General features: G+C 38.0%; 1 protein-coding gene across 2 annotated transcripts; it reads left to right on the forward strand.

Annotated features, from left to right (window-relative positions):
• Positions 1-672: 672 nt before the first annotated feature.
• zmym2 (zinc finger, MYM-type 2) lies at positions 673-27961 on the forward strand. 2 transcript variants are annotated; one of them, XM_081368314.1, is made up of 23 exons: positions 673-811; positions 3111-3951; positions 5326-5614; positions 5784-5949; positions 7344-7556; positions 13784-13931; positions 14225-14340; positions 14506-14628; positions 16133-16283; positions 16500-16672; positions 16988-17153; positions 17240-17271; positions 17384-17525; positions 17616-17743; positions 19170-19335; positions 22231-22374; positions 22564-22673; positions 22858-23038; positions 23381-23523; positions 24601-24715; positions 24990-25232; positions 25333-25468; positions 26499-27961. In XM_081368314.1, the coding sequence occupies exons 2-23, from the start codon at positions 3126-3128 to the stop codon at positions 26683-26685; spliced, it is 4098 nt and encodes a 1365-aa protein (XP_081224440.1). In that variant the 5' UTR covers positions 673-811; positions 3111-3125; the 3' UTR covers positions 26686-27961. The 2 variants fall into 2 exon arrangements, with proteins under 2 accessions (XP_081224440.1, XP_081224441.1); XM_081368315.1 differs by lacking the exon at positions 673-811 and adding an exon at positions 2423-2442.
• Positions 27962-27993: the final 32 nt, after the last annotated feature.

The following is a 27993-nucleotide window of genomic DNA, read 5'->3' on the forward strand; positions in this document are numbered from 1 at the left end:
GTGGCATTCAGCAACACTTAAGTAGCATTTTCGTTAACTGTTGCTGCATATTTTTTGTTTTTCAATTACACAATAGATATTAGACTACATACATATTCGTTAAAGCGTTCATTTAAACCCCATTAGAATGAAATCGACCGAAACAATGATTTACAAATCTTGCATGACTTCACTGGACTGTCCAATTTAAAACTTAAACATGACGAACTGTATGTTCCTGCTAATCTCAAACTACCACACGTGTCTGTTTCGTAAACGAATAATCCTTTTGAGTCGATTCTCCTCAATGAATCAGTTGAACCATTGTATACAAGAGATCTGAAAGGTTCGTTCATGATTCGGTCAGAGGTGTTTTCGAGTCAACAACTCACTGACTCATTGAACCGAGAACCGTCTCTTCTGAAAATGTCTGATTCATACTGAGCCAAGAAAAATTGAGTGAGATGATTATAGCATTTCGAGAGATTACCAATAGCATAAGGTGCATACTAATGGAACCTTTAGGAACATTTAATGTTCTACGCTGTCGCTGGGACGTCAAGGACCACGTGGTGGCGTTATTACGTCATGGCGTAAAAGAATCACGGAATCGTGTTTTTAGAAAGGAACTGTTCAAAAGAACCGATTCCCTTAAAAAAATCGGACTTCCCATAACCAGCGCGCGCACGATCCAGTGAGAGTAGCGCGAAGAGCTCGCGCTGGCAGTATTCTCCTCCCACGCGCCTGGAACGTCGCTACGTTTTCACGCATGCGCGCCAGGATTTATGTCAAGGCACAAAAGTGGCGCTCTATCATCTCCAGCTCTACTCCGGTAAGAATTTCTCTGGCGTTTTGATGCTGAACTGTGCGTAATTGGCCAAAGTTTTTACAACTATGTCCGCCGCGGAGCTCGAGCCAAGGAAACTATCGGGGTCACCTGTGTTTGTACGCGAGGGTAATTTAACGTGCAATTTTACCCCGCCTGAGATTTCCCCCCTCCGCCGTGGCAGGGTGCTATTGCCTATGCTCTCGCGCATTGTTTCGCTCGCTCTCTAATGGCGGACATGAAGCAGTGCTACCCGCTGACTGAAGGGGGCAAGATGATTCGCCAATTTGTAAATAGCTCTTGTTTTAGTAGCTAATTGGTAGATGTGCTTTTTAGACCCTAGTTAAATTTCAATCTTGGAATATTGAGTAAAATATGTGTGGCTTGTCACCTATTGGCGTTATAGTTGATGTTTCTTAACTGTGCAGCGCCCCCGCAGGGCACCACATGTATTGCCTTTTGATTGCCAGGGGTAAACGGGTAACTTCAATTAAACCTTCACTCAAGTCTAATATCGCCAAGAAATATTAATCCTCGTAGAACTCCCAAAGGGGATTATAAGTATAGTCAAAAGCAGACGTATTTTCTAAATTGATGTGTTAGAAGTGTGTTCATAGCAAGAGTCATAGCATTAAACCTTTTAGAGTGCCGTTATGCATATATTCGGATACATGATGTTTGCTTTCAGTTTCCCTCCAATTTTGTCGCGGGTATTATTCTCCGATAACTACTTGTGAGTAATTTGTTTCGCTACAATAACAATGGCGCAGTCTCGGAGGCTCTCCTCCCTCCAGTTCGCCGCTAATCCAATGGCTGCCTGCGCCAGAGAGGCCAGGGGTGGGAGTCGACACATGGGCCGGGGATTTTGTGTGAAGAGGGGCAGTTGGGGTAGATTGGGAGGCTCCTCCCGCCTTGGGGGTCTCGCGTAGCAAGTTTGCAGACCAGTTGGCCCTTGAGTTTCCAGAAAATAATGTAAGCCTTTGAAGCACCGCGTGTTGACGTCGTCATCCGGTTGCCTTGACAGCGCGCGGATCGCGGTCGGGTGTGTGCGTGTGCGTGTGGATACGAAGGGTCCGGAGTCAAGGGCACGGCCCAGGGGTGAATGGTAGGAATTGCCCCCAAATGACTTCATTATGTTGCTAATTGACACTAGTGGTGCTCGAGAAGTGCAGCTTTATGGGGCAATGAAACTGCGATGCATTTTAGTGGGGACCTTCGGAAAACATTTGCGTTGTTGCTCAGAATGCAGACTTGGCACGCGCATGGCGCATATGCATGTGATTATATCACGTCTGAGAGGTGGATCAGTAACGCTGCATGTACTTTCCTCTCTCCAGCATCCTGATCATGGCATCATCACCCTGCAAGGAAAGCCCACAGATTCAAAATGTTAACATGTTTGTGTCACATCTATTTGAGCAGTGTTTTTGTATTTGCTGTTTGGCGTTGCCTTCACACGGAGTCTGTGCCGGTGTTGCATCAACATAAGATCTCAGCTGAAATGGAGCATTCGGTGTCAAAGCCTAGGAATGGACCAAGACAGACTCCAAGCTCTGCATTGCAGTCCAGATGTATTGAAGTTCAACCAAAGTCTTTGCCTTTTGGAAATCTGTGTCTGCTATGACAATCCATCCATTGTAAAGTTGTATTACACTGATTTTTGTTGCACGTGGTTTTGAGGCTAAACTGTTGCAGTCTAAATTTTTTATTAAGAGAGATTTTACAGAAAGAGCAAAAAGATTTGATGTCATTGTTTTTTTAACTGTACTTTAACACATCACATGACTTCATTGTGATAGAAAACACATTATAGGTAAATGGTGTGTGTTGAGCCCCTGTAATAAGTCTAAATGGGTCACATGTTGATGATGCAAGAGTTTCTCCACATTTATTAGCCTTTTGCTTGTGAATAATTGTGGTTGCTTAGTGATGACTGTTTCTTGATAATGATATCACTTGGTGACTTCAAATCATTTTCAATTTCTTGCATTTCATAATTTAAGTTGTTAACAGTTTTTTTTTTTTTTTTTTTTTTTTTACCAAAAAACCCCTTGTTGTAATTAGATTTTTTTTAATCCCTTGGTAAATTCTTAATCACATTGACATCTGTTATTATTAACATTATACTGATCTAATTTGTTCAATTTTGACAGGTTGTAGTCAGATTGGTCTTATTTTGTTAGTCAATTTATCTTTCTGCAATTCAAGGTTTATTGATCAACAAGCTCATTTTATACTCATAATATTCACGTGGCTTTTTTGCTTCCTCGGGTAATTGTTCAGCTCATTGTGTTTGTGTCTACAGGTGGTTGCCTAAGCAATGGATGGAGATTTGGAAGCCAGGGCAGATGTTGAGGAGGCATGTACAGTCACAGGGGAGGGGGAGGAGGAGGAGGAAGAGGAGGGTCATGTGAAAACTCCCAGAGCAGAGCAGACTCCATCTGCAGTAGAGTCACAGACAGCACCAGACCTGCCCAAGGCCTCAGAAGACAATGATGATGATGTAGTATTGGTAGAGGGGCCTCCTGCTCAGTCTCAGGGGAGAGTACAGCCCCCCAGCCCCACACCTGTCGAGACCCTTGCTGCTGCCAATGACTGTGCAGAGTCGGCTACCACGGCAACAGCTTCATCCAAGGCGCCCAATCCTCCCTCCTCTGCAGCTACCGCCGGCACAACCGCATCAACCACAGCCAAAAGCCAGAGTGAGCCAATCGTTATCGACGATGAGGAGGATTCTGAGCTCAAGGGTGCCGCCTCTTCCTCCTCGCCACCCTCTGAGGCTAAGGATGCCCTGAGCAGCACAGAGCCTGACTCTGAAATCAAAATCGCTAGCGTTACCACACTGGGAATGGACTCTTCTGCGGTTGCAATGGCAACGTCAACAGCAACCGGCATAGAGGATATAAACCTCATGATCACGAATGTGACGTCGCTGAAAGGCGAGGGCGGTCCAGTGGCAGGCCGGTTGGAGGATTTGGAGGGGGCCGAGAATGGGCTGCAGATCAGCAGTGCATTCAGCTTGAACCCAGAGGCCCAGCAGAACCAGGGTACAGCCGGCAGACCGTCACCCACATTCAACCCAGGACGCATTAGCGCTGCAATCCAGCCCGTGCAGAATGGAGAAACGGGGACACACCAGAGATCTGGTAATTCATCCACATGTAACTGCTGTGTCATCCTTTACACAGAACATGATGTACATTAGGCTTGCATTGACTTGTTTCTCTAGTACTAACAAAACAATACCATATCTGTATTAGAGGTTTCAATTTCCAAAGGCAATGCGCCATTAGCCGTAATGCATGTTGTGCAAAGATGTTTATACCACTAGGAAAGATGGCACACTGACAGATATTTATATATAGGCTATATTTGTTGCAATGAAATGGAAGTAGCGACAGGTCATTTCTTCTTTATTTGAGCGAAGCGGATTGTCAAAAAAACAAAAAATGTTGTGTGGTTCAATGCATTGATATTTGATTGGATTTTGAGATGTGAGTGTTGCTCTCAAAAGTTTATGTAGATTAACCTGAGCTTGCAGGGGTGGAGTTTAAGAGGACTATATGATTGTAGAAGTCTGGCATATGTCACCAGAAAGTCTGTTGTTTTCACCGGATGGTCGAATAATGATTTGATTAAATATTACGAGGTCAGAACATTAAAAAAAAAAATGAAATGCTTGCACAGAGAATTTGTAACATGAATTTAGAAAATATATCAGGTGAATAAGGACTTTTAAGAGGTGCTCTATTGATCTTAAAGGAGAACTCCGGTCAATTTTAACATTGCTGTCAATACAGAGAACAACAACAAAAATTGGTGTTGCCTACACCGTGTTATCCTCTTTTTAAAATTTGCACCCTGTTGACTTCAATGGGGCAAGTTTTAAACCTGCTTTTAGCCTCTTAACATCCTTGATGTGTCATTACAAGTGCACAGCTAATGTGAGTGATTCCTTCAGAGTGATCACGGGTGAATCTGACTGCAGTAGATGTGAAAGATATTAATGAAAATGATGTTTATTCAGCCAGCGCACATACCTGTATTTATTTCCTGTTTTCGGTCGAAGTCCACAGTAGTCGATTGTCGAGTTCACACGCATAGGTTATCACGCGCATGAACTCGACAATCGACTACTGTGGACTTCGACCGAAAACAGGATGTAAATACAGGTATGAGCGCTGGCTGAATTATCATTTTTATTAAGATCTTTCACATCTACTGCAGTCAGATTGAAGTCAACAGGGTGCAAATTTTAAAAAGAGGATAACACGGTGTAAGCAACACCAATTTTTGTTGTTGTTCTCTGTACTGACAGCACTCCAAGTTTACAAAAAAAATGAGTTCTCCTTTAATAAACTTTGATCACTTGATCCATTCATGTGCATATTTTACAGTAGTTGAAGGTAGTATTTTTTTTTTTGTTTGTTACCAGTATTCAAAAACCAGAAGGTTTGCAGATTTCTAAATAGGGACTGTCATGATGTATATGAGGCTGAATCTTTTTTGTTCTCCTTCAGATTCATGGATCTCCCAGTCGGCCTCTTTTCCCCGTAACCAGAAGCAGCCTGGAGTGGACTCACCGTCTCCTGCAGCTCCTCTGCCCAAACCTCCCTGCCAGTCCTCCTCAGGATCCCAGCAGCCGCAGCGCACCATGAAAGTCACATGCGCCAACTGTAAGAAGCCTTTGAAGAAAGGCCAGACTGCGTACCAGCGCAAAGGATCGTCCCACCTGTTCTGCTCGACAACTTGCCTGTCTGCCTTCTCCCATAAGCCCACTCCCAAGAAGAGCTGCACCATGTGCAAGAAGTACGACTTTTTTAAAATGAGTTTCAGAGAGTGAACTTATTTCTGAAAGTGTTAACCGTAGATTAAAACGACACTTAACCACTCTTGCTTTTTATAGAAGTACATTGGTTTGATTGTTTTTTGTTTAGTGTGTCATTCTCTCTTTTGTGCTTCTTTTTCTCCAAATCAGAGACATTACCAATATGAAAGGAGGCACCATAGTGGCCCAGGTGGACTCCAGTGAATCATTTCAGGAGTTCTGTAGCACAGGCTGCCTGGCAGCTTATGAAAACAAACAGAATCCTCAGAAGAACCAGCTCAAAACAAAGTGCACCGTTTGTGGAAAGCTCACTGAGGTCAGACCATTTACATTCTGCTATACATTTGATTTGGATTGAATAATGCTTCCACAAAAATGTTAAGGAGCATGACCATTTTCAGCATTGATAATCAAATTCATTTTATGAATTTAAAATCTTCAGTCTTCTTTCAAAAACATAAAATCGTACTGACCCCCACATCTTTCAAGCGAAATATATGAATCAAACTCTAGAATCAAACTATTTAAATGTATATGTTAAGTCTTATGAAATAATGGTCATGAATGGGCATGAAATAAATTCATTCTAACGATTTTCTAAACGCATTGTTATAGATTTTGTGAACAATTCGTCCGTACATATGTTTCAATTTTTATAATTGTTTTGACCGTGTTTAATTAAAATGTTATAACTGGGCCTTCCGGTGACATATGACTTCACATGACTCTTGCTTAAACCCCGCTCTTACAAGCTCACGTTCATCTGCCTCTTTTTTGAGTGCAATGCCCACATCTCTAAATCCAGTCAACAACTGACTCCTAGAATCCTGCCCTGCATTTTTTATTCTCGGATGTACGTCACAAAGCAGATGAAAAGGTCTGACGCTACTTCCATTTCATAGCCACAATCGTAAAGAGTTTGTCATAAATATATCTCTATTCTGTAATTTACAAATCCTTATCCTAGTTAAAAACGCTTTGTTCGTTAATTTAGTTTTTGTTACATGATGTTCACTCAGTAGGCCTAACTAATAAAAGCAGCAGTGATAATGGCTGAAAGGCAGCCATCGTGAACTGGGTGATGCTGGTGAATTAATGAATCATACTATGGTAAAGGCTTAGATAATAGATATCGGCATAGATTTATTAATTAATGATGAATAGTGTGACGCATTAGAGCTAGATTATTCCCATTACATTCAGCAAGGTTGTGTACACTGCAAGTGATGCAATGTGCTTTAGGGAGTTTTTATTCTGATGGTATTATGTACAGAAATTTTTGAATTTTGACTATTTAAACTTGTGCGGCCAAATAATTTTCATTCGCAATAGAGCGCTGGAATACTGCCTTTGAAAGTGCTGCCAATTTGGAAGGATGGTCAGAATTATCTCACATATTCATTGTGTGTATAATACAGGTTCATTGCAACTGAATGGAAAACCCAAGTACTGTAATTTTCACCCACCTTTTACTGTTGTGCATTGTAGAATATAATTTTAGAGCACTATCAAGCCTCCAGCCTTGTAGCCATGGTTACTGCTATCCTTGACTGTATTTTGTGGTGTATCCATAGCGATCACCTTGGGGACAAGAAAAGACCATTACACCAATTCAGTAGTCTATTTGTTGATTTATAACATTAATCTTACTGTTGAATGATCATTAAATACAATGCATCATTTTGATGTATGTTTTTGTATCTTCTCCAGATTCGACATGAGGTGAGCTTCAAGAACGTGACCCACAAGATCTGCAGTGACGCGTGCTTTAATCGCTACCGAATGGCTAACGGGCTCATTATGAACTGCTGCGAACAGTGCGGGAACTACCTGCCAAATCGTACCACAGCTAACCACTTTTTACTCATCGATGGTCAGCAGAAACGCTTTTGCTGTCAAAATTGTATCAGGGACTATAAACAGGTCAGTGTTTTAGTTTGATGTTTTAAAGTCCTGAAAAGTTCACTCAGTCCTTTCAGCTCAGTCTTTGATTGACATTTAAATCAAGAAACACTACAAAGTCAAACTGTAAGGTCCACATCCCACAGTTCTGTGAAAATCTTATTGCACATTTGTTTCTGATTTAAAATTGTGATTAAAAAAAAAAAACTTTGCTATGCTTGTTTTTAATAATAATAATTAGTATTATTATTACTAAACAAAAATATAAAAATATGAAATATTACTATTATAATATTTCACTGTAAAATAAAATCAATTATTTAAGAAAAATAACAATATAAGTATAATTTATTTTACAGTGCAAGTTGTGCAACTGTAAAATTACAATACTAACATTTATGGCTGTCCAGAAGTCTTCATTATCTAATTTATTCTCAAATGCATGATAGAAGTGACTCAAACTCAGCAGATGCAGAGATGAATTTGTGTGGAGCAGCATGTGCTGTGAACCAAGCCACTCTAACACACTAAAAACTAGGGCTGGGCGATAAAACGATAACGATATGTATCGCGATAGACACGTAATCAATATCAATAAAAAATGCGTTCGATAAAACGTTCGATAATTTTTTTTTTCTTCTTCGTCGGAAGAAACCAGAGGTTGCGAAAGCAAATTTGGTTGCATGAACAAATTAAGGCACTCAACTATCTGGTAACCTTGCAACGTAGGGGGTGACACGCAACAGCCAGTCAGTATGGTTGCGCAATATTGTTGTCTCGTGTTGGATTCTTCAGTAACAGAACCGGCGTGTAGTGATACAGCGATTGTTGATAAAACAGGAAAAGTCAGCTCGCCTGACTTCAAGTCTGACCGTAGTCAGACCATGTCGTCTGCAAATTATGCAAGACCATCGTCAGTTTCTCTGTTATTCGCGTGCTTATGAGCTGTTTTAACGTGTGCGTTTCTCAGCGCGTACACGTGAAGCTCACATGCACTCTGTCTACCAGCGCCTGTGGATACTGGACTGTATTTCGAGTCTTATTGTGCTAATACTGTTATATACACACAAGGTTTACATAAACTAGTCGGATATGTCTAAAGTGAAAGCAAACTTGAGAAAATTGAGAGAAAATCTGCTTGTCAAATGCGTGTATATTAGACGCGTCGCGCGCAGCTCTTAAAGAGACAGTATAGTAATAGTAAACACGCTGCCGCTTGTCCTTAAAGGGATAGTTCACCCAAAAATAAAAATTCGCTCATTATTTACGCACTCTAATGTTGTTCCAAACCTGTATTAATTTCCTTCTTATATTTTCAAATATTAATATTTTGAAGAATGTGGATCCAAACAGTAAACAGAGCTATCCCTTTAATGTTAATAAAACAACAAAATGCAAAGAGAAAATCATTCACTGCTCTTGACTGATAACTTTAATAGTAGCTTTAATAAGTATCAATGTATAAATTATACAGTGAAGTCTGTTTTGTTTTATTTTCATATTTGTTCATTTAATTACTTTCTTCAATGCTACTGTTAAATACACCTGCTGTAGCTGAAAACATAAAGCACTGTTTATTAAATCTGTATATTAGGTTGTGTGTACGTGTAATGTGTATCTTTGATCTTAATATTTAATAACAAAGAACATAATGAGAACTTTTTTATCTTCGCCCCTGTCTGCCATTCTTTTTTGTTTTACATTTTGTTACCTAAGGCTTTGAGCATTACAACCAAACTAATGTCCATATTTTAAAAACAGCCACAAAATAGTAAAACCAACATAAAAAAGAATCGTGATAAAATCATTAATCGTGATTTTCCTGAAAAAAATCTTAATATTATGTTTGCCATATCGCCCACCCCTTTATAAAGCATTTCTTACGTATTCTTTAATTTTGCACCTTAATGTTAAGAGATAATTGTTAAGTGTTCATTCAGATTTTAGACAAATTATTTGAGTGAGTGTTTTCCATGGTCGTGTTGACATTTCTGCCTTTATAACTGATGGGATTATAATCAGAAAGTTTAAAATAAAAAATCTTTAAATGTAATGTATTTGTCTCCTGGACTGGTCCTTATTTTAAATATGTCATAAAAAATATCAATAATTATCGATATCGACCGATATGAAACACTTATATCGTGATACAGTTTTCAGCCATATCGCCCAGCCCTACTAAAAACACCTGATTGTGCTGCACGCATGTAAAAGAACACCGGCTGTGCTTCACTCTGAAACACACAACGCATATTTAAAGCTGCAGTCGGCAAGTCTGGCAGATTGAGTGGACTTAGCCAAAATTTTGAATGTTTACAACTCTCATGCCCCTCCCCCACTACCAACGAGCACCCGCCCATCGTCAGTGCATGTGTACCTGATTTTCTGTGAATGCGTCCGTCTCTTCAGCATCGATCAACACCATGGACTCGGAGGTAGGCTGCCCTGGCCAATCTATCCATAGATAGCAATAACCGAGGAATTGGAAGCTTATTAGTAGATTTTCTCTCCGCCGTCACGCTTCGTGCAATCTTCTGGCGAACTTCAGGCATGTTGTGTGCATGTGATATTGTAATGTGCGCGTCTGCGCGAGGGAGGGGGGATCTATGTGATACTGTGATTGACAGTCAGATCTCACACCCCCCTGCGCTGATTGGACCCTATGAGACGGGAGCGGTGGATTTTTGCAAAACAAATAACACGCTCCAGGTGGAGTTAGAAGCTCGGGTTTTTTTCTAAAACCACCTTATTTATGTTGTTCTGTCGGATTATAGTGTCAATTTCACTGAATTTGATCAAAAAAATGTTGCCGACGGCAGCTTTAATAGGGCTCGGATGATACACCTATCTCCCGATTCGATGCTATCACGATACTTGGGTGCCGAATGCCAATACAATATGTATTGCGCTTATTTATTTCTTTTTTGAATTGTGATTCTACAAGTATTGCAATTCGATATTGCAAAAAAAAAATTTTTAACACTAGACCATCGGTAAAAGTTAAATCATACATATGGAAGTAAAATAATGTCAAATGTTTTTGAAATAAAAAGCCTGTTGAATTGCACTACTTGAAAAAAAATAGGCATTGCATTAACCATGCTTGCATTTTAATGCATTGTATTTTTAGGGCTTGCATTTTTATGGGCTGAAATTCAACATAGTTGAATATTTAAGCTGTGAATATTTCAATTAAAAACATTTCAAACACATTTTCATTATTAAAAATTCAATAACCCATATTCACCTTTCATATTTCACTTCAAAATATTCAAACTGTTTAAAAATACAACCTATAATATTCAACAGGCAATTTTCGTCCATTTTATTTCGCTTTGCAAAATTCGCTTCCACAAATTCAGTGGTTCAAATTCGACAGTAAATTTAACGGAACTGCAGGAAAAGCAATAGACTACCGAGATACTCTCCATCTGCTGTTAGTCAACCTCACCAGCAGGAGGTGCAAAAGCGCGTGTTGTTGACGAAGACAGAGCAACAGTTAGAGCAAGCCATTCATTCATAAAATGAAAATGATTATGTGTCAGTATATATGCGGAAAAGATGATAAAGACACAAAAGCTGTGTTTATGTTTCATTCAATAACTTCATTGTTACTTTCCCTGTGTAGCATGTCATCAGCTTTCTCTACATGAACAGGATTATAATCGGTTTCCCTCAATATACCTCACACTCGAGGATTCCCCTTCTGTCGGGACAAAACGCTTAACGTAGTTTATGGACTAATACAGAGATATAAAAGACCAAACTTGCACCTTATTGGGGATGTAGGCTGTAGGCTACTATATAGGCTAGATGGACTAAGAATATGAACGTAACGTGCAAAGTTTCATGCTGAGCGTTTCGTGATATACAAAATCAACACTTGATCAATACTAACACTTTCTCTTCTCTTTTCTCTCTCTCTCTCTCTACAGTACATATATATATATATATATATATATATATATATATATATATATATATATATATATATATATATATATATATATATATATATATATATATATATATATATATATATATATATAATATATATATATAGCCTATAGGCCTATATATATATAATAGGCTATGCCTACGTGTATTGCATTAGCTTAAACTGGGAAGAGTCATAGCACTTGCATATTGTTGTCCTCCTATTGTTAGTTTAACTGTAAATCGCTTTGGATAAAAGCGTCTGCTAAATAAATGACTAAATGTAGCCTAATAAATGTAAAATTGGCTTAACATTGGACATTCGCACATTTAGGGACCGTCTCAAAAGTTGCATAAAACATTGGCATACACGTTTCTAACTTCAATAGCAAACTTTAATTTATTTGAATAAATATCAAAAATCCAAAGGGTGCGCATTATGCCTGACACTACATGAACACTTTACAGTTGGTTTTATGACTGTAAGTCGTTCTATTCAAATGCTATTGAAGTTAGAAACGTGTATAACATAGTAGTATACACTTTAGAGACGGTCCCTAAATGTGCGAATGTCCAACGTCAATGCCAGTCTATCACTGGGGAAACGCTCAGCATTAAACTTTGCGCTTTATTCTGAGTCAATCTGCTTGCCTGCGAGTTTGGTCTTTTATATCACTGTAATTAGTCCATTAAGCTATACATTAAGCGTTTTATATGTCCAGCTGGGGAATCCTTAAGTATTGAGGGAAACCCTATAGCTTGCATGCAGCACATCGCCACAATATAAAGTTAAGGCAACTAAACAACCAAGAGAAATATGTCAACCTCAAAAATGTAATATTGGATCTATATCCGCATCGGGGAATAACATTATAATCTTGTTCACGGTAGAGAAAGATGCTTGTAGGCTACACAGGAAAAGTAACCGTGAAGACACTGAATTTAACATAAAACCGCCGTCATAATAATCACAAATACACTTGCATTCCTGTTAAATGAGTTTTATGAATGAATGGCTTGCTCTAACTGTTGCTGGTCTTCGTCACAACAAGCGCTTTTGCACCACCTGCTGGTGAGGTCGACTAACAGCAGATGGAGAGTATCTCGGTAGTCTATTGCTTTTCCTGCAGTTCCGTTGAATTTACTGTCGAACCACTGAATTTGTGGAAGTGAATTTTGCAAAGCGAAATAAAATGGACCGAAAATTGCCTGTTGAATATTATAGGTTGCATTTTTAAACAGTTTGAATATTTTGGAAGTGAAATATGAAAGGTGAATATGGATTATTGAATTTTTAATAATGAATATGTGTTTGAAATGTTTTTAATTGAAATATTCACAGCTTAAATATTCAACCATGTTGAATTTCAGCCCATAAAAATGCAAGCCCTAAAAATACAATGCATTAAAATGCAAGCATGGTTAATGCAATGCCTATTTTTTTTCAAGTAGTGCAATTCAACAGGCTTTTTGTTTCAAAAACATTTGACATTATTTTACTTCCATACATACACTTATACAGACTGTACATAAGATGAGTCATATTTACAAAAACAAATCATCACATCTTTCTGACTTTTATTTCAGAAGCATCATACAAGACTACATTCTCTTGAATAAATGATTCAATAACAAATACATTTTTTAACAGTCACTTGTCGCCACTCAGTGGCGAAACAATGTAATCGATAAATGCATTATTTTAAGCACCAAGTTTCTATCAAAAGCTGATTTTGATCGCTATCGTAGACATCAGTGTTCATATTTGAACTTTAAACTTTTATCCAAGTACTTTAACTATTGCATCACAGAAATAATGATACTATGAGGTTGAAAAGGCTGTTTGTGAAGCTGTTTCATGACAACTCTCTCAGCGGCATGTTGAATGTTGCGATATGATTTTGTCAAAGTTTAATAGACAGACGAATTGAAAAATCGCATGGGTGTTTGAATCGCGAGGGCTTTTCAGTGCTTTCAGTCTCACGTCACTTGGGATACTACGTCACTCAATACTCATAGATAACGACACATTTCATCCTCTGTTGGAACGAAAGGGGCTAACTTCTGTCAACCTCATCTATAAGCAAGGACAAAAATAAAGCAATTGAATTTGAATTAATATCGATTCTGGAATAAAAATAAATAAATTAGGATCGTAAAAAAAACAATTGCGATAGCTAGATGAATCAATTTTTCTCCCAGCCGTAATATTTAAATAAATCTGAGCCTTTGTAATTTGATAATCACACCAAGCCATTTTGCTATTTAGGCTTTGTTTTTAGTGATAACTCTCAATTATTCTCTTTCCACAGACTCATGGGAAGATAGTGCAGTGTAGTGGCTGTAAGGTGATGTGCAGATCATTTGATGCCACTCAGTGTATCGGGTCAAATGGAGCCATGGAGTCTTACTGCACCACAGCCTGTATGACCAAGAGTAAATTCACAGCTGCTGCACAGAGTGAGTAGATAATCAAAACCTAGAGCTGATATTGCGACTCACTCAGTGAGTGCTGAACGGCCTACATTTGTGTTCCCCTAATACCTAAGTTTGATGTGGATTTCATAGCATGTGCCGAATTTGCGAAATGTTGTCCTAGTTTTTTGTTCTGAAGTACATATAATGGCCATATATTTTTTACCACATTTATGCTCACCAGGCAATTTGATTTCTACAAATTCGGAGTCAGAGATTTGAGGTCGGAAGAACTGATATAAATGTCAGCTCATGTTTGATCTTGTTTGTATTTGTAGATTCTGAGCCCTCATGCCACTTCTGTAAGAGAAATGCATTACCTCACTATCAGGCAACTCTGCCTGAAGGGAAGGTTTTGAGCTTCTGCAGTTCACAATGTGTCACCAAGTTCCAGGTACTTCAGATGCCATTTTAGCTTTTTATATCTAGCATTTCTGTAGAACACGGAGTAGAAGAACTCAAGCTAGTACATGCCTCATTAAATGTTATGAATGTCAATTTCTAAGTACACAATTGTGATGTTCTACTGGTGGCTTTGTTATCCAAATGCCCCCTGCAGAATGCCACCATCCAAACATCAGCCAATGGGCAACTTCCTGCTTCAGCTTCAGAGAACATTCAGCTGAAATGCAATTACTGTCGTGGTTCCTTCAACCTGAAGCCAGAGATTCTGGAGTGGGAGGTGAGAACATTTTCAATTAGCCTATTATTTTGTTAGATTTAAATCTTTTAAAGGAATTCTTCTCCTCAAAATTAATATTCTGCCATTATTCACATTGTTCCAAACCCATATGCAGGTATTTTTTTACGGAGCAGAGTTCTTTTTCTTACTGCTGTTATTATGTACTTTCTGTTTTTATTATTTATTTTATTATTGTTGATATTTATATTTTATTTTGTTTATTTTATTTCTAAGGTACAAACCACAGTCTAGGGATGTAACCCTCTACAATGCGAGTAAATCACTTGCACATGCGACCAAATTTCACTCAAGGCAACTAAAAATATCTTTAGCCTATGGCTAGAAAATGGTACAATTACAGTCACCTGGAATTGAGTGAATGGAAAAATAAATAAGTTTAGCGCAGATATAATATCACTGAGCTATGTGCACCGCCGCTTGGCTGAGAGCGCCCTCTGTCACTTTCTCTCACACGCGCACTTAACATAAGAGAAAGAGCGAGCACATGCAGGGCTCGATGACAGAACTGTCACTGTCCCGATTGGACCAGTGCAGCGTTGTCATCAATGTTTATTATTTGCATGCATTTTTAAGCCTTGCCAATTTAAACATTCAAGCGCAAGAAGATGTAAGAGAGAAAGCCGCGTCTGACAGTATGTGAATACTAAATTAAGCTCTTTCACGTATTCTAGCTCTTAAACTAACAATTTCACACAAAATTGTCAAAATGTCCATTTTGTCGAGTATCCTAGTAAACATTGTTGGTTATGTCTTCAGTGAACGTAAACAGTTGAGAGAAAAAGCATGTGTACAGTATCAATTTATTGGATCCGTGCATTGGTCTTAAAGTGACAGCAGCCTAATATTCCTGCTGTCTGTTTTTAATGTTAATCAAACAACAGACTCACTGCAAAAAAATCACTCAATGCTCTTGACTGAATAACTTTAATAAGGATTCACCTTTATTTAATGACTATGTGGTGTTATTTTACATTTGATTAGGCTACTTTATTCAATTTCTGTAACTAATCTAACTAATATGAATTTAACTACTGTTAGATCTACCTGTAAAATCTGAATAGCACTGCTTATTTAATCTTTGTTCTATTGTTTATTTGTGCTATTGCTTGTAGTTTTTTTTTTTTTTTTTTTTCTTAAACAGTTATTAGACTGTTTACTTGACTTTTAATAGTCTTTGAAATGTATATTTTTATATATTTGTTGAATTTTGTCATTTGCATTGTTCTTGCATTCCATTTGAAAAGTCTGGTGAGTAAAATAAAAATGTACTATCAAAAGGCGATTCGAGCTCAGTGTCTGTAGAGGGTTGTGAAATCTGAAATGACAAAAAAGCCCACAGTAAATGCTCCAAATCAAAACCAATAACATACAATTTTTACTTTGTTGTTCAACATACAAGTTTGGAATGACATGAGGGCAAGAAAATAATGGCATAGTTTAGATTTTTGGCCAAACTATTTGCCTGAATATCTGATCTTTGCAGGATAAAGTCCATCAGTTTTGCAGTAAGGCCTGTTGTGATGACTACAAGAAGCTCCACTGCATAGTGACATTCTGCGAGTACTGTCAGGAAGAGAAGACTCTGCATGAGACTGTGAAGTTCTCGGGGGTGAAGAGGCCCTTCTGTAGTGAAGGTCATTATTCTGTTTACAGTCAAACATCTGGGCGCGTTTAACAGCACATTGTCCTGTGATTAAATCTACTGCTGTTCACATCATGACATGCTGTGATTTTATCTTTAGGATATGAGGACAGTGTTCTAATGCATTTGATGTATTTTAAACTATTTACTAAATGTATTCATAATGACAGGTGTGCTATATCAGGATGTATTTTTATTCCTTCTGCAGGCTGTAAGTTACTGTTCAAGCAGGATTTCACCAGGCGTCTGGGTCTGAAGTGTGTCACTTGCAACCATTGCACCCAGATGTGTAAGAAATCTGTCACCAAACAGATAGACGGAGTCAGCAGGGACTTCTGCAGTGAGACGTGTGCTAAAAATTTCGACGACTGGTACTATAAGGTACACTGGTTTTATCATTCCTGGCTTTAAGATCATGTGACCAAGCCCTGATAATTCTGCTTGTTCTCTGAACACGGGTTTGTACAGGACTGACATATTGCATTGAACTGACGTAAAAAAAAAAAAGGCTTCCAGATTAAAATGCACTCCGTAAATGTAGGACTATTATGAGGTATTACATATTTATGTAAACTGTTGATATCAGAGATCTTTCATACTTTAAATAATTTCTGTTGGAAATTACAGGTTAGAATCTTTGACCCAAATCTGTGCTGCAGTAATTTGAAATATGTATTTCTGTGTTGTGTCCACTAGGCGGCGCGCTGCGACTGCTGTAAGGTACAGGGGAACCTGACAGAGTCTGTGCAGTGGCGTGCAGAGATGAAGCATTTCTGTGACCAGCAGTGTCTCCTGCGCTTCTACTGCCAGCAGAACGAGCCCGACATGGCCACACAGAAAGGCCCGGAAAACACAGCTTTAGGTACAATATAAAACCCCACATCTGGAAATATGGTCATTTAAATCATGCTGTCGTGTTAAAAAAGAAATCCTTTGGTCCATTTACAGGGTTTGGAGGACCAACCCAAGCGTCTAAGATGGTGAGGGTGCTGTCAGTTTTGACTGAATCATTCTTAAACACAAGAAACTACAGATTGGCACATAGAGTAGTCGTTTCGATTCACTAGTCCGTTCTGATTGTGACTCTTGCAGTCGTTTACTCAGGGGCCTGTATCGTATGCGGGGGGAGGGGTCCTGAAGGATGTGAAGAATAAAGCTGTGCTCTGTAAGCCCCTCACCATGACCAAGGCCACCTACTGCAAACCCCACATGCAGAGCAAACCGCTGCAGACAGGTGAGCAACTTCTGTTCTGTGATGATACAAATGCACAAACTTTTTGGAAAAGAACAAGGGTTATGAGCTTCTGTCTCTGCTTCCCCTCAGATGAGGCAGGCCTTGAGGGCTCAGGAAAGGAGTATGTTCCTGTTCCAATCCCTGTTCCCGTTTACATCCCAATACCCATGAACCTCTATGCTCAGGCCACGCCCACTCCTATTGCAATACCTGTACCGGTAAGTGTGTCCTCACAGAATTAAAGCAGCATATTGTTTTCAATTGCAGTACGTATATAATAATATTTATACTATGGGCTGTTCAATGCTTAATTCTTTTATTGGTTGATTAACATTTTAAGCAATTATTTTCCAGTAAACGCACAGCTAAAGTAAAACGTTTCAAGCAGTTTTTGTTCGCATTACAGATCCGTATCCTTCTCAAAATTATTTCAGTTACAACAGCAAAAGAACCAAAACCCACGAAGACATTGTTTTAGATTCATTGTAAATAGACTTATTTTGATCAAACATAATATAAATACAACACAATATAAATATATATATATATATATACAGTACCAGTCAAAAGTTTGGAAACATTACTATTTTTAATGTTTTTGAAAGAAGTCTCTTATGCTCATCAAGCGTGCAGTTAAAAAATAAATAAATAAATAAAAAAACAGTAATATTATGAAATATTATTACAATTTAAAATAATGGTTCTCTTTTTTAATATACTTTAAAATGTAATTTATTTTTGTGATGCAAAGCTGAATTTTCATCAGCAAGTACTCCAGTCTTTGGTGTCTTATGATCCTTCAGAAATCATTCTAATATGATGATTTGATACTCAGTTATTATCAATGATGGAAACAGTTGTGCTGTTTAATATATATATTTTTTGGAATACTTTTTTCAGGATTCATTGAGTAAAACGTTAACAGCATTTATTCATAAAAACAGCATTTATTCAAAATAAAAACATTTCTAACAATATAAATCGTTACCATCACCTTTTATCAATTTAACGCATCCTTGTTGAATTAAAGTACTAATTTCTTAAAAAAAAAAGTTATTGTTCCCAAACTTTTGAACGGTAGTGTATATTGTTACAAAAGATTTCTATTCTAAATAAATACAGTTCTTTTTAACTTTTTATTCATCAAATAATCCTGAAAAAAGTATCTCAGGTTATAAAAAAAATATTAAGCAGCACAACTGTTTCCAACATTGATCATAAATCAGCATATTAGAATGATTTCTGAAGGATCATAAGACACCAAAGACTGGAGTACTTGCTGATGAAAATTCAGCTTTGCATCACAAAAATAAATTACATTTTAAAGTATATTAAAAAAGAGAACCATTATTTTAAATTGTAATAATATTTCATAATATTAATGTTTTTTTATTTATTTATTTTTTAACTGCAGGCTTGATGAGCATAAGAGACTTCTTTCAAAAACATTAAAAATAGTAACGTTTCCAAACTTTTGACTGGTACTGTATATATAAAACTTTTTTTTTTTATTTTTTTTTTTTTATTTTTTTTTTTTAATCTATTTTATTAAAATGTAAGAATGGTCTAAAATATATCTTATCAACATTCCTTACTACATGGAGATGACCCTTATTGATCTCTGGCTCGTTCTGGTGCTTTCAGGTGCCTGTGCCAGTGTTTCTACCAACCACGCTGCAGAACGCTGAGCAGATTGTGAAGACCATCAATGAGCTCAAAGCCAAAGTTCCCTCTGACCCCCTTGAAGCTGATCTAATAGCGATGGCTGAAGTGATTGCACATGAAGAAGATGAGAAACCAAAATGCTCAAGTATGTACCTGTTAGGAGCCATCCACCTTTGACAGATGGGAGCAAGATTACGCAAGTCACTGCCTTTACCTCACACCAGGCTTGTGCAAAATTCAGAATTTCAGAATTGGCCTCCATTCAATTCATGAATTGGAATTTGAATTGAATTTACTCCGCCCCACAGGACATTGAATTGAATTTGAATTGGAATGACAGGAAGTGGAATTAAATTCATGGCAATTCAAAGAAATTCCACACAGTCACACAACAGAAAGAATGTGTTGAGTCTCGCATGCATTCAGTGTTAGGAAGGTTACTTTGTAAATGTTATTGCTTACTGTTATTAGTTACCCATTATAAATGTGGTTTGGATTACTTTATTTGGATAACTTTATCAAAGCAAAGCAATTTCGTTTTAAGTTGATTAGTAACTAGTTGAATTAAACATTTTACCTCAGTAATACAACTAAATACAATTACTTTAATTTTTTAATTTAATAACAGAAATTTCATTTCACATAACTATTTACTCCTCAACCCTGCGTACATTTTGTTCTAAAATATATATTGATCAAATTCTTGAAATAAATTACCCCCTCAGTGTTGTTTAATTAGTTTTGTTCCAATGTAATTTTCATTTCAAAGTAATCACACAAACACAAAGTTGTTGTAAATGAAGTTATCATTTATTCCAATGCAAAAAATTACTGAGCAACACTGTTGCATCTAATTCTCAATAGCTCCTCAACTCCTTTTCATTGAGTCTGCACAGTTCTGGTCTGAATATCTTTCCTGCAACACTAAAGATTCTCTCAACAGGTGCAGAGTGAAGTTGTAAGTGTTGGCCATCAAATTGTGCTTTCAAACAAATGTCCACCTCAAATTGTTTAGCAACCATTTTAAATACTTGGTTAAAGTAAAGCATTCTGGGAAATGGAGTCATGTTCCATCATGTTCCAAAAAATTACAATTACAATAAATCAAACTTAATTATTTGTTCTGTGACTAAATGGTAAATGGACTGCATTTATATAGCGCTTTCACAGACCTATGGCCGCCAAAGCGCCATAGCCTCACATTCATTCATTCATACACCAACGGCGTCAGCCATGCAAGGCGCCAACCAGCTCGTCTGGGGTTAGGTGTCTTGCTCATGGAAAACCTCGACACTTGGTCAAGTGGAACCGGGGATTGAACCACCAACCTTTCGGTTTGTAGACAACCTACATGAACCACTGAGCCACTGCCACCCCACATATTATAATGCAATCATATCTAAATATACAAATATGTATATGAATTTCTTTGAATTTTTATTGAATTGCAATTCTGCTTCCTTTAATTCAAATTCGAATTGTAATTCTAGATCCTGTTTTTGACATCAATTCAAATTCAATTCAAATTCAAGAATTTAATTGGAATTAAGGAGTCATTCTCAATTCAATTCTGAATTGTGCACAAGCCTGCCTCACACAGATTCTCATTTCTCGGCTTTTTGACAACCTCACCACTTCTGCTCCAGTAGCAATCCCACAATCCCTTCTTTATAGGGATGTACCGAAATCATAATTCTGGGCCGAATAAATACATTTAGTCAACACACCAATACAAGTAACCGTGTTTCATCGCGATGCTCCAGGAAGAGCGCGTCCACAACATGAGTCATTCTGAAATCTGAATGGCACGTAACTTAGTTCAAGTTCACTTGTGCATTCGCGTCATTTTGTGCAGATATAATTTGTAATATTATGTTTATTTTGTATATATCTGATTTATCTCATTTAGGATGCATTTCTTTGAGTTAAATAATGCCCAGTTTACCGTTGTTCATTCAGCGCGTGCGGCTCAAACAGCAATTCACAACTAATAATAACTATGATTGGGACTGTCATATTAAATAACATGTCATATTAATTCATTGGGTTTAGTTGCCGTTTTCAGCTCGTTGTTCCAGGAAGAGCGTACACATTCTGACATGCACGCATGCCCTTTATTTAGATTAAAACCCTTCTCATTCATTTGGTGAGGAACATGGCGTTTTGAGCAGCATTTGCAGACCCCGTCGTGCTGTTTGACATATGCCACTGCAGTAAACACACATTGCAGTATTAAGGCTAACGATTAATCAATTCATTGATTGTTAATTTAAATGACAATCGATCATGGGAATTTGTGAAAATTGACGTCCCTAATTAAAACAATATTAAATAACAATATATTCTTCATTTAGTTCTATGCAACAGAATCAGATTTAACAGATTTATTTTTTGACCAGTTATCAAAATAAGGTATAGTCCTACAAAGCTATTATTATCAGAGCATGTGAGCAGATAGCGGGGAGCCGAACAGTGAACGAGATTGTAGCGTCATTTTACCAGCGTTGCCCAGCACGGCTATTACAGCACAGTATAGGGCTATTGCAAACAGAAAGAAGTCTACTACAGAGATTTCATGTCAGCATGTTATTTGAGCAGACTGGTGAGCGTGAGCGGTACATGAGTGGAGCATTTGCTTGGACCATGAGCAACTGAGCAGAGAGCGCACACAGAGCAGAGCAAACTTGGTGCCAGTACAGACTTACCTGCTTGACAGAGTCGCTTCGAAGTTGTGCATCTTTGGAAGTGGTGCCACTCGCAAAGTTACAAATGTGCTGTGCGAGAGTGAAACCTGAACAATGACGGCATATATTTTTGGCTCATGTTTTCTGCCTTCTGGCTAAAAAACGAAAATGTCATTTTCGCCCGATAGTTTTCGCTGGCTGAAATTTCGGTGCAACCCTACTTCTTTATAAACCTTTTCTTTTCTCTCCATTCACACTGCACCTGTGTTTCTTGTTAAAATGACACTGCATGTCTATTGTGTCTTCTTGAACCAATTGTGTAGAATCAACCAAAAAAAAACTTTTTTTTTTTGTAGGCATCAAATGTGAAAAGAGCAGTAGAAGTGAAGTGAAGATGGAAAGTATAAAACATGAAAATGGCAGTGGTAGCTCAGAAGAGGAGGAGGAGGAAGACGACAAGTATGAACCAGATTTGGACCTGGAGAAGGACCTGCCCCTTGGTACTGTACCACCAAATTAACACGATTGTATTATATTTTTAATGTTTGAAGGGTCAGCATTTCCCTCTTTACCCATCGTGATGTCTACCTTGAAGTATTTTCTTCTGTTAATCTCTCTGAATATGTTTTCACTGTTTCCAAATTGCAAAATTGTATGTAGTTAAGACATGTTGCTCTGGTCTGTTCCAGCGACAGAAACCGTCCTGGTTGAGCGTCTAGATACAGACATGCTCTTCTCGTTGCCTCCAGTCCTGGCTGAGGAGAAAGAGAAGACGCCTCGGCCCAGAACCAGGAGGAGGGTAATGAACGCATCCAGCCCAATAACATCACATCCAGTGCTGTCCTGTGATTAGAAAACCATTTGCTGTTCACATGCTGATGTATCGTGATTGCTGAAGTTTTATATGAGGCTCATAGTCACAGGGGCCGATTGTGAACAATAACTCTGTGTGTGTTAATGTTTCTGACCTACTTTTGCTACAGGGTCAGAAGAGACGGGCAGTAGAGGAAGAGTCTTTATCCTCGTCACCAATAGTAGAGTCCTCAGCAGCAGAAACCTCTTTCCCCTTGAGCTCCAGATACGGCTTAAACGCATGGAGGAGATGGGCAACATCTGAAGCCTCACCGTCCAGTCAATCCAAAGGAAAGGAGAGCCAGAAAGAAGGTATTCGTCATGATTGATCTGTTCTTAGTTCATTCAGTTTGATGCTTAATTTGTAGATTGTAATGCAAGTTGGTCCCAGGGAAATTTTCATAAACTTTTGTTTGGTTTAAATGTGCTCAATGATTATAACTTCACTGCTGTTCACATTCTGAAACCATTTTGTTGATCACTTTTGAGTTATGAGGGCACTTTTTTCGATACATATGAATTGATTGTAGAATCACACTCTTGCCATGTTCGTGTAAACAAGTGTCTTACAAAGTCCTCAGAATAATCTTAAAATGTGTCTTTATGCTGTACTGATGTTTTTTAAGGTAATTATTTTTTGTTTCTCATGGGCAGTTAGTTTAAAAGGCAGTCTCCTGTCCCTGAGCCCAGCAGAGCTGAATCAGTCTTTATCTTGCTTCGTCAAAGAGGTGTGTCGTCCCAACGGGGAGCGCTATACTCCAGACAGCCTCCTTTACCTCTGTCTCAGCATCCAGAAGGTGAGACTGTTCACATCCTGAGTCTTGCACATGCTAGTTGCATTAAAGCTGTAAAAGAGGATCATTAGACCAGTGCTTCTCAAACACCCAATTCAAGTCTTGCAGTCTCTATTAATGAGCTGGTGAGTTGAATCAGGTGTGGTGTTAGATGCATTAGACAACAGAGCCTCTTTTTAAAAAGGGCAGTGGATCAAATTTTCAGTAAACCTGTACATTTGATATAAATGAACGTTACAATGTGCTTGTGGAAATTAATAATATACATAAATAAAAATATATAGATGCAGGTTTTTCTCCAGAGTAGGGGTGTACAATTAATTAATAATAAATAAATTAAATAAATAAAAATTCCAACTGTAGCCTTTGCAATTTTATTTGCAGATATACCAGTGTCATTATGCTTGAATTTGGTTATACTTTTATTCATTTGTTTCACACCTTCTTGTCTTTAGATCAAAGTAAGGATTCCCCAATATTAAAATGGTCTGATATCGATAAGCAGATAATTGCCATCTTCAAAAATCACCCATAGAAATCAATGGAAGACTATCAAAATTGCTTTGTGAAATAATGTCAATAAAAGGTCATTTACTATGCATAAAGCAAACAAACATGAAGGGGTGACATAACACATCCATGGTTATGTCACAAACACACACAAAAGTGGACCTTTTTTTTTAAGTGAATTTCTGTGGAGACCCCCAAACTTCAAAGCCATCTTGTGATGAGACAATCCTGTATAAAATTACAAGTCCTACTCCTAGTTCAAAATCAAAAGTTCCCATCAGTTGAAAAGGAGAAATAAAGAGACTGTGATCAAGTTAGTAGTTAAGTTATGTTAAGTTTGAATTTAAACTCTGCAGGAAACTAGGTCTAGGCTTGAGCACTCCTGGGTTAAGTGGTGTCCAGTGATTATATCATTTGCTGTTCACATCCAGAAACATGATGTTGATGCTTTTGCTATGAGGACACATGACACTGCTCATTGGAAACTGACCTAATCATTTTTTATTAAAGGCATTTGTCTTGCAATGTGCTGTCATGTTTCTGTTATCACATTTTGTGGGTGTTTTGTAGTATTTGCAGGACAAGGGAAGGACAGATGACCTCTTTAGTGACCCACAGTACCACATGTTTGGGGAAGAACTGAACAAGCTCCTCAAAGACTGGCAACCCAGTGTCCTTCCTGATGGTAAGTGTGAAGATATCATTCTAATATGGCTGTCATTTTGAAATGTCCAATGATTATAACTATTGCTGTTCACATTCTGAAAAGTGCTGTTGACTCAATCCAACTATGAGGACATTTCACACACAAGAAGCGCTCAGTATATTGAGTCTTTCCTTTAACCTGATTTTGAATGTTGTGTAATATTATTGCTGATTAGAAATACAATAACATAGTTTGCATGAGCTGTTATGATCAGTGTTGTTCCAGTGTTAAGTGTGAGTGGTTTTGTATTGAGGTTCTCGGTGGGGTCGTGTGGAAGAGCAGTATCTGTGGAGCAGCGGTCAGCTCGGGGAGCAGACACCCTCCGTCCTACTGAGATCCCTCCTCTATCTCAACACCAAATACTTTGGTCTTCGCACCACTGAACAGCACTTACGCCTCTCGTTTGGAAACGTCTACGGCCCTAGCAGTTCCAAACCGCACAGCCATGAGACCACCGTCTGTATACGCATCCCCTCCATCTCACAGGAGCAGCACGGTGTGTTCCTCTGAAGCACTATACCATAGCAAAATTAAATGCATTTAAAATCTAATGTAAAGTTACTTTATATATATGAAACATGTCTTTTTTTCCATAGAGCAATCAGGAAGTAAGAGGAGGCGCAAAGATGACTGTGACTCGAACTTTGAGGTGGACAGTGGTTCAGGAGGATCTGCTCACTGTCCTGTTAAGAAACACGAGTGCCGACTCTATGAGCTTTACCTTTCGAAGTGGTGAGTCTCACATAACTGTTTATTTGTTATACAATTGAAAACTTCATCTAAAAGAGGTGTGTAGATCCTTTGGCCGAGCACCAGCTCTATTTCGGTGGGAAAGAGCAACCCAATAGTATGATTAGCTAGTTCAAGTTGTTTTGAACTAAGCAGTGTCCAGTGATTATAACATTTGCTGTTCACATTCTGAAATACGGTGTTGACACTTGTAATATGAGGACACATCATAGTCTGTAAAGAGACCCTGCGGGTGATTCAGCTGTGCAGTCAGAATTCCTGTTGGTGTGGTATTAATGTAAAACTGTTTGAAAAAATGTATAGGCCAGACAAAACAAAAACTGAATTAAGACTTATTCAGCAAGGATCAAAAGTGACCATTTTCTATTTCAAATAAATGTTGTTGCTTTGAACTTCATTGTATTCATTTAAGAATCTTGAAAAAAATTGTTTTAAAAAAATATGAAGCAGGAAAACTGTTTTCAACAGTTATAAGAAATGTTTCTTGAGCTGCAAATCAGCATATTAGAGTGATTTCTGAAGGATCATGTGACATTGAAACTCGTATAATGATGCTGAAAATTCAGCTTTGCCATCACAGGAATAAAGAAAAAAAAATTTTAAATTGTAATATTTCAAAATTCTGTATTTGTGATAAAATAAATACAACCTTGGTGTGAATAAGAGACTTTTTTTCTAAAACATTTAAATAAATCTTACCAACCCCAAAACTTTGATCCGTAGTGTAGATATAAATATGCAGAAGAGATTATATTTAAGTTCAATTTTACACTGTTATCTTAAGCAAATCTCAAAATGAATATCCTTTTTTTCTTACTGTGATTCTTAAAAAAATTAAAACTATTGATATTAGGGTTTTATTTAAATGTATATCAGTTTATCTCCCGTAACATGAAAATATTTTGTATTTTTATATCAGCCAGATTTGTAATATCGCTGTATCTCTAGTTCTGTGTGGAATCTGATTGCCGTTTTTGTTGTTGTTTGACCGGTCTCCTCTCTTTCCCCTCAGCCCAGAGTCTGTGAGACAGAGGACAGATTTTTTTTACATGAAGCCAGAGGTCTCTGCTTCCTCGGACAGTCCGCTGTGGTTCAGCTCGACACCTCTAGAGAATAGCGTGCTGGCTAGGCTCCTGACTCGAGTGCTGCTGGTCAGAGATCTCTATAGAGACAACCAGCACGAGGAGGAGGGAGTCTAGAGGCCGATGCACTGAAGACTTCTTACTATGCTGTCGTGACACCCTGTGCATCACCAACGAGCTGCTTACCATGTCACACCCTGTCACTCTCCCTTTAAACACACTGATCCCGATACAGCTAAGAGATGATGTCAGGATGGATTTTGGTGGGATAATGCTGATTCACATCAGTCTTCCCAAAGACCCTGAGGATTTTTCTCCAGAAACGAGACTTACAGGATGCTGCTTTCTTCTTTATTTTTTCCCCCCTTCTTTTCAATTTGTTGGAAACTTGTGTTCATGTAGCATTACTTGTGTGGCCACTGTGGTCTAAAACTATTTCTAAATGTAGTCTGTTAGCAGACCACAGACACAAGAACTTTGGTCCTCTAAGGAAAGTTGTTTTTTTTTTTTTTTTTTTTGTTTTTTTTTTTTTTTTGTGTGTTATTGCTGCCCAACAAAGCCTTCTAAAGATTAAATTTATTTATTACTGTTGATTGACATCTGTTAAAGAGAGTCCAAGATTTTGTAATAGCAGGGCAGGGTGTGTGTGTTGGACGCTGTGCCATGTGTGCAAATTCTCTGGCCTTCCATAATAGCATTAAAACCTGCTGCAGCCCTGGACCTCTTCTTTGTGCGAGTGGAATGAGTGTGTTTGTGAATGTGCCTCTTTCCCTCCCCTTTCTCGTGTTGTTTTGGAGTGGATTGGATAGGAGTTGGTTCTGCACAGCCAATACGTTACTGGCATTGAACCTTTAAGTGTGAAACTATTCCTCTGAACAATCAAGTGTATGAAATTTGACTTTGAATTTCATCTGCTGCATATGCTGATTACACAGATAAGCAGAGACATGTTGTTTGCTCTGTACCCTTCCTGGAGTCTAGAGTAATTTGAAGGATGTGCGTGTGTGCACAAAAGTAATTAAAAGTTACGTACAAAACACTTAGCTTATGCAAGATTAAAAGTGATTTATTTATACGGTGAAAGTCAGTGGAGTTTGTTTTCATGGCTTTTACGATTATTTTCCTTGACCTTTTTCTACCAATAAATTACAAGCTCATTTCTTGGTCTCATAATGGTTTACCTTTTAGACCTTACCTTCCTGTTAAGCAGGACTGTGAAATGTGAATTTTCAGTTTTGTCATTTTGTTTTCAGCTTTTTTCTTTTGTTGGCTTGGAAGGGGTAGAAGTGAGTAGCCCTCTGTGATGGAGTTAAGGTGTTTGTTTTGTGCTTGCTAAGCCAAAGGGTTTTGGGTTATAGGGTTTTGGAGAATATTAAACTTTGACACTTAACTCATCTTGCACCGTTTTTGCAGTGGACATGAATG

The sequence above is a fragment of the Scardinius erythrophthalmus genome, assembly GCF_964197995.2.
Source record: "Scardinius erythrophthalmus genome assembly, chromosome: 6".
NCBI classification, from domain to species: domain Eukaryota; kingdom Metazoa; phylum Chordata; class Actinopteri; order Cypriniformes; family Leuciscidae; genus Scardinius; species Scardinius erythrophthalmus.